The following is a 7,856-nucleotide window of genomic DNA, read 5'->3' as shown; positions in this document are numbered from 1 at the left end:
GGAGGGAGGGAGGGAGGGAAGGAAGGAAGGAGAGAGAGAGAAAGAAAGAAAGAAAGAAAAGAAGAAAGGAAAGAAAGAAAGAAAAGAAAGAAAGAGAAATAAAAGAAGGAAGGAAGAAGAAAGAGATCAAGCAAGCAAGCAAAGAAAGACACGAAATTAAGTGTCATATTACTGTTTATCCCTTCAAAATAAAAATCTGATTACATCATTTTCCTACTTCAAAACTTTCGGTGTTTCCCATTACACTTTTTCTTAAATTAATCTTTTATTCAATGTTATAACATAGGTAGTATTAAAAAGTGTGCTATAATCTCTCTCTCTCTTTTGTTTTTTGAGATGGAGTCTCACTCTGTTGCCCAGGCTGGAGTGCAGCAGCGTGATCTCGGCCCACTGCAACTTCCACCTCCCAGGTTCAAGCAATTCTTGTGTGTCAGCCTCCCGAGTAGCTGGGATTACAGTCATGCACCACCATGCCTGGCTAATTTTTGTATTTTTAGTAGAGACAGGGTTTCACCATGTTGGTCAGGCTGGTCTTGCACTCCTGACCTCAGGTGATCCACCCGCCTCGGCCTCCCAAAATGCTGGGATTAGAGGCGTGAGCCACCACGCTTGGACCTCATTATACTTCGAATGAATTCTGAAGCCCTAGCTGTGGTCTGCCTCATTGGCCCTGGCCGCTTTCTGGGCATCCTCTGTTTCTGCCCTCCCTTTTCTCACTGAGCTCTGGCTGCAGTGTTCCTCAGAGACATCAAATGTGTTCTGGCCACAGGGCCTTTGCACATGCCATTCTCTGCACTGAACATGGGGCACTGATCTCTCCTCCTTCTTGCTGTGTTCTTTACCCACCTCACAAAGGCCACCTGACCATCTTCTGTTTTGCCCCAGGGATGACAATGAGCTTGAGAGGATGGCCTCTTTACCCTTGTGCCCTGAGCTGTGAGCCCAGAGCTGAGCCAACTGCTCCCATTATGCTCCTATTCAGGGAAGGCTCGCCTGTGGACGTGGCTGCACCATGGCTCTAGAAAGAGTGTGTCCAGTGGGAGGGAAGGGCGCCCTCTGGGTGGAATCATGGTGAACTCCAGAAATCTCCTCCACTGGATTCCTGGGCTGGAGGAGCCACGTGCGCCCTGCAGCCACCTGGGGCCACTTCTGGGGAGATTCTGGTCTGAGGCAGGAGTGCAGTTGCAAATGCAGAAAGCGAGGCTGGGGTGTTTGGGATGAGGCAGGCGGGAACTGGGCTCAGCACCAAGCTAGCTCTTGGGACGTTTTATTTACCAGGGTCACTCACATTTATGTTGTGCTTCAAAAGTTCCTGAAAGTTCTTGGACATGGTGGCTCATGCCTGTAATCCCAGCACTTTAGGAGGCCAAGACAGGAGAATTGCTTGAGCCCAGGAGTTCAAGACCACCTTGGGCAACATAATGAGACCTTGTCTCTACGATAATGAAAATAAAAATAATTTAAATAAACATTCCCGAAAATTCCCATGGATCAACAACGCCATGAGGGGGGATCTCTGATTGCCAAGTTACAGGTAGAGAAACTGGGGCCCAGCTTTCATTAGCAACAGAGCCAGGATTTGAACTCAGGTCTCAGACTCTAAGCAGGTCATCTTCCCACCATTCTATGACTCCTCCCTTTGCGTTGAAGGAGGAGGACCCAGGCAATACTCCCATATGACTAATGGATCCAGAAAAATCATTACTTTCAGCACTTACCAAAAAAACTTTGAGGACAAAAAGCTTGGGTTTCTGAAGCACCCTCAGCCCTGAGCAATCCTAGCACTTTAGGAGCACCGAGCAAGCTGTCATTTTCCCTGCACTTCTCGAAGACCTGGAAGCACAATTGTTCCAACAGTGACAGTTTACAGGGTGTTCACCGGCACTCAGTGTGGTTCTCATGGAGGAATGGCGGGTCTGGCGCTTAGCCTGGGAGAGTCTGCTTTCTGGAAAGGCAAATATGAGCCAGGAAGCTGCTGGTTGGACTGAATCATGCAATACGAATTTCCTGGGGCCGGGCACGGTGGCTCACATTCATAATCCCAGTACTTTGGGAGGCCGAGGCAGTAGGACTGCTTGAGCCCAGGAGTTTAAGACCAGCCGCGGCAACACAGCAAGACCCTGTCTCTACAAAAAATAAACAATTAGCTGGGCATGGTGCTGCACACCTGTGGTCCCAGCTACTCCGGAGGCTGGGGTGGGAGGATCACTTGAGCACTGGAGGCGGAGGTTGCAGTGAGCCGAGACTGTACCACTGCACTCCAGCCTGGGTGACAGAGCGAGACCCTGCCACAAACAGACAAACAAACAAACAGAGTTTCCTGAGGCGCTGCTGTGGCAGACACCCCTCCTGCAGGTCAGGATTGGGCGGGAGGCAGGTGGTCCCTGTTACTGCTGTGTGAGTGCCTCCAGGTGTGCATTCTGGGAGTGGGTCCCACCTGGGGCAGCAAGGAGGGTGAGTCTAGGGGGACCAGCAGGTACTTCCCAGATGCGGAGGCTCAAGCAGGATCGGAGAGAGGTGGGGAGGCCAAGGCAGGTGGAGCAACAGGAAGTGAGCAAGGGCCTTTTTTTTTTTTTTTTTGAGATAGGATCTCACTCTGTCTCCCTCACTGGAGTACAATGGTGTGATCACAGCTTACTGCTGCCTCAGCCTCCTGTGCTCAAGCAATCCTCCTGCCTCAGCCTCCCGAGCAGCTGGGACCACAGGTGCACACTACCACGCCCGGCTAATTTTTGTATTTTTCGTAAAGACAGGATCTTGCTATGTTGCCCGAGCTGGTCTGGAACTCCTGGGCTCAAGGAATCCTCCCACCTCGGCCTCACAAAGTGCTGGGATTATAGGTGTGAGCCACCATGCCTGGCCCTGAATTTAGTTGAAAAACGAAAACTAAGGGACTGGGCATGGTGGGTCACTTCTGTAACCACAGCACTTTGGAAGGCTGAGGTGGGAGGATCACCTAAGTTCAGGAGTTTGAGACCAGACTGGCCAACATGGTGAAGCCCCACCTCCTCTAAAATTACAAAAATCAGCTCGGCGTGGTAGCGTGTGCCTGTAATCCCAGCTACTCGCGAGGCTGAGGCAGGAGAATTGCTTGAACCCGGGAGGTGGAGGCTGCAGTAAGCCGAGATCGCGCCACCGTACTCCAGCCTGGGCAACAGAGAGAGACTCTGACTCAAAAAAACCCCAAAAAACTAAAACTAAAAACAAACCCAAGAAGAAACAGAAGGCCTTCCAGTGCTATTACTTTTGGGCGAACGTTCACTTTAGAAACTACATTGCTGAGGCCAATTTTGTTTTCTACAAACCTCCTAGAAGCTGGAGAGCGCCCGTGGGCCCCCAGCCACAATGGGGCATCCTCTCCTGGGGACAGCAGAAAGAATCGTGTTCTTTAAACAGTCACAAAACCACGTTGTCAGTGGGAAGGAAGTCACTGAGCAATGGCTTCTGGGGGGCAGAAGCTGGGCAGACCCTGGCGGGACCTGGGATCTTGATGGTCCAGGATTGGTTCCTGTAAATTCATGTTTTGAGAAACAAAACATCCCTTAGAAACAGCCATTAGCTGTTCCATGGAGCCGGCAGTGGGTGTTCCCCTCACTAGTGCCAGAAATTCTCTGAAAGACCTTCTTTGTTGGTGCCATTTTGTAAACAAAAACAAAAAAAACCCCAAAACCTAAAGCACGGAAGGTTCTTGAACAGATTGGAGGGGCCAAGCAGAACCGGCAGCCCGGACAGAGGAGGTGCTGCCCTCCAGTGGCCTCTGTGAGGACAGCAGGGGCTGTGCCCAGGAGACCTCGGAGATCCATCCAGTCCACCCCTCCCATTTTTCATATTGGTAAACTGAGGCACAGAAGAGCTATAGAGCTCTCCAGGTAAGTTAAAAGCATATCAAGGACAAAGCGCAGATTGTGTGTCCCTGGACTGTTCCAGTGGGATGTGGGGGGCTCTGGACATGGGGATGTTGGTTCCTGTTGCCTCTATGCTCTGCTTAAGGAATTTCCAAGCACCCTCACACCTGGATGATGGGGGTCCCCCGCCCCACCCACAGCTGAAGGGACGGTGGGCCAGCGGTCACTCAGGTGCCCCCTTTCAGGCCTCAGTAAGTGATATCTGAATGCCAAGGCTGTGCAGAGAGGGCCACGATTGGCACCTGGCCACCCTAAAACTCACACAAGTGCACGCTGGGGAGCAGGTGCTCAGCCCTTCCCAGGAGTGCCGCTGTCCAGGGAGAAGGATGCAGGGCTGGAGAGAAGCAGAGGAGGGCCTCTGGGCTTCAGAGGGGGTCGGCGTCGCAGGGGTGGTGGATGATGACCTGCTGACGACCACTGGACCGGGCTGTACGTCCTGCCCTTGACTTCCACAGAAATTCCCTGCAGCCCTTGCTCGCTTTTCTGCTTTTCCACAAATACACAGTTCCCAACTAAGACAGCACGCCTTTGATTTTGTTGGAGCCTCAGAGACAGGCTTTGCTATCTCCATGTCCTGACAAGGACACTGGGACAAGACAGTGTGCCCGGATACAGCCTCTCAGCGGGGTGCTGGGACCCAGCTCCAATTCCTGCTCTCCCATCGACCCCTCGGAGCTCTGGAGCTGGACTATGGGACACGTCAGCAAGAGGCGGAGGGCGGGGTGCATTTTCCAGGTGGCTCCAGGCAGTCTCAGCTCCACCAATGCAGGCCCCAGGGCTGAGTTTGAGGGTATCAGGACCCCAGCATCTTCCAAACATGGGGCAAATGCCCCCGCAGTCTCTGTGTCAGAGCTTCCCACCCTCCCCTGATGGCATATTGGGCTTCTGTGGGTGGAGCCCCAGAAGACAGCTGGCTCAGGGGTGCTGCTCACGCGCTGACCTCTCTTTGAGAGGGGCCCTGAGAGACGCCTGCTTGTGTACATCTTAGAGGCAAAGACCCAGATGGTTGGGCACACTGGCTCACGCCTGTAATCCTTGGGGGGCCAAGGCAGGTAGATCGCCTGAGCTCAGGAGTTCGAGATCAGCCTGGCCAACATGGTGAAACCATCTCTACTAAAATACAAAAATTAGCCGGGCGTGGTGGCAGGTGCCTATAATCCCAGCTACTCAGGAGGCTGAGGCAGGAGAATCACTTTAACCTTGGAGGCTGAGGTTGCAGCGAGTTGAGATCCCACCACTACACTCCAGCCTGGGTGACAGAATGAGACTCTGTCTTAAAAAAAAAAAAATCCTTTATGGCCTCTAAGCTTCTCTTTGAAAATAAAAACACTACAGGGAAAGTTAATTGATGAAGCATTATCACTTAATTAAATCTTAATGTGAATTAAACAACGGATAGCAAGCAGTTTTATTGTGGTGCCTTTCTTTTGGGTTTAGGATGGTGGATGTGATAAGGAGGAAAGGAGTATCAGAGGCAGCTGACTGAGGGAGGCCTGAGGTTGTTGGCTGAGTCACTGTTTCATCTGGGGTAGGCCGGGACCTCAATGCAAAACCAAGTGTTTGCAGAGCCCAGTGGGCCATGTGGCTGCATCTGAGAACTGCTGGGAGCTGCGGATTTGCTGGGGCATCAGCCCAGCTGTCCCCAGGAGGACGGTGGGGGCAGAGGAGGGACACAGAGGAGTGTCCCTCCATGTAGCAATGACACGGGACATCAAGGTCAGCCAGCTCAGGGACTGTGCTCCTTGGGGAGAGGAAGGACTGGCTCTGGGATCTCTGGGCTCCCTGGGGAGAGGCAGGGCTGGCTCTGCGACCTCTGGGAGCCTGCATGCAATGGTCAACCTGTGGGGCCCCCCATCACAGGAAGACAGAGCCATATTGGGGATTCCTAAGTACCAGTAAGGGTCTCCAGGGCTCTGTAGGCAATTATTTTTTTCTTTTTTTTTGAGACAGAGTTTGGCTCTGTCACCCAGGCTGGGGTATGATGGCACGATCTCGGCTCATTGCAACCTCCACCTCCCAGGCTCAATCACTTCAACCTCCAGAGTAGCTGGGACGACAGACACAGCCCAGGCAGCATGCCCAGCTAATTTTTGTATTTTTTTGTCGAGACAGGGTTTCACCATGTTGCCCAGGCTGGTCTCGAACTCCTGACCTCAAGTGATCCTCCTGCCTTGGCCTCCCAAAGTGTTGGGATGACAGGCATGAGCCACGATGCCCAGCCTGTAGGTACTATTAATAAAATACAAATAGAATGTAAAACCTCAAATCATGGACATAAAAATTAAGCAAAGTTAATCAATACAGCCAAAGAAAAGAAAAATTTAAAAATAGCAAGAACATGTAAGAAACAAAGCATAAAATAAGATGAAGAAGAAAAAAATATCAATTGTAAGACATAAAAATGGATTAAACTCTGCTATTCAAAGGCAAATATTCTCAGATGGGATCAAAGAATAAAACACTAGGGCATAGCTAAAACAAGCTGGGTGTGGTGGCTCATGCGAGGATCTGTTGAGGCCAGGAGTTTAAGATCAGCCTGGGCCCTATCCCTACAAAAAATACAACAATTAGGCGGGGATGGTAGTGTGTGCCTGTAATCCCAGCTACTCAGGAGGCTGAGGCAGGAGGATGACTTGAGCACAGGAGTTGGAGGCTGCAGTGAGTCATGACTGCACCACTCCCCTCCAGCCTGGGTGGCAGAGTGAGACCCAGTCACCAAAACAACTAATACAATACAAAGTGAAAATAAAAAATATAAGACAACAGAGAGGTTAATGCAAACGCAACTGTCGCCAGGCTGGAGTGCAGCGGCGCGATCTCAGCTCACCGCAACCTCCACCTCCTGGGTTCAACCAATTCTCCTGCCTCAGCCTCCTGAGTAGCTGGAACTACAGGTGCACGCTACCACATCTGGCTAATTTTTGTATTTTTGGTAGAGAAGGAGTTTTACCATGTTGGCCATGCTGGTCTCAAACTCCTGACCTCAAGTGATCCACCCGCTTCAGCCTCCCAAGGTGCTGGGATTGCAGGCAGGAGCCCCTGTGCCCAGCCAACGTCAACATTAATGCAGAACCCAAGGCTAAGAGTAGTAAAGATAGGTTGAAAGAGCAGAAGTAGCACATCTTTGGGATGTGGAAGTTTGATCAAGTTGACATGTCAATGGCACTAAGGATGGCAAGAACACCCAAATCCTAACCTGGAACACCCTTTTCTCCCAGATCTCTGTGAGGGACAGCAGCTGCTCTCCATCCTCCCCAGTTCTCAGTCCATGTGCTTTGAGTGGGATGTGTCAGTGTGCTACAACCTGTGAGCTACAAGGATTGTTTTCAGGGATAGATGTGATCAAGGAGCCCTATCATGTCCCATCCCAGAATGTGGGAGGACTCAACCACAACATGCACAAAACTAAATGCATGGTTTCCCCAAAAAGCCTGGTACTTTCCCTGTGACCCCAGATTCAGTAAGTGGTACCACCATCCATCCGACGAAGGAAGTAAAAACCAGCGAACATTTGTAACCTCTCCCTTCCCATCACCCACTCTCCAGTCCATTACTGAGCTCCATTGATCTCACCTCCTAAACGTCTCTCAGTTGTAGTCTCAACAATCTCTAGCAACCTCCATTTTTCACTGATCTCTCTGTCATCAACCCACCAGCATCTCTTCCCTGGTCTATGGAAGTGGCCCACTAACTCATCTCCTTACTTCCACACTTGCTTCTCTCTACATTCTCTACATTTGTCTATTCCAGCCCATTAACCAAGCTGGGGTCACAGTCATCTTTTTTTTTTTTTTGAGACAGGTCTTGCTCTGTTGCCCAGGCTAACGTGCAGTGGCATGAACTGCACTCAACCTCCGGGGCTCAGGCGATCCTCCCACTTTAGACTCCCGGGTAGCTGGGAGTACAGGCACATGCCACCACACCCAGCTAATTTATATATATATATTTTTT

The 7,856-nt window shown here is 51.0% G+C and overlaps 1 protein-coding gene across 1 annotated transcript in view; it reads left to right on the top strand.

The window, feature by feature from the left end:
- Positions 1-7,215, top strand: part of CA6 (carbonic anhydrase 6) — a 52,373-nt gene extending 45,158 nt beyond the window's left edge. The window contains exons 9-11 of the mRNA XM_017855998.1: positions 3,991-4,096; positions 4,190-4,334; positions 7,124-7,215. Of these exons, the coding sequence (XP_017711487.1) occupies positions 3,991-4,096; positions 4,190-4,334; positions 7,124-7,215 (343 nt within the window). The remainder of the gene's footprint in view (positions 1-3,990; positions 4,097-4,189; positions 4,335-7,123) is intronic.
- The last annotated feature ends 641 nt before the right edge of the window (positions 7,216-7,856 follow it).

The sequence above is a fragment of the Rhinopithecus bieti genome, unplaced genomic scaffold, assembly GCF_001698545.2.
Source record: "Rhinopithecus bieti isolate Rb0 unplaced genomic scaffold, ASM169854v2 scaffold_40368, whole genome shotgun sequence".
In the NCBI taxonomy this organism is placed as follows: Eukaryota; Metazoa; Chordata; class Mammalia; order Primates; family Cercopithecidae; genus Rhinopithecus; species Rhinopithecus bieti.
The sequence above is the reverse complement of the archived record's forward strand: the minus strand, read 5'-3'. Positions and strand labels throughout refer to the sequence as shown.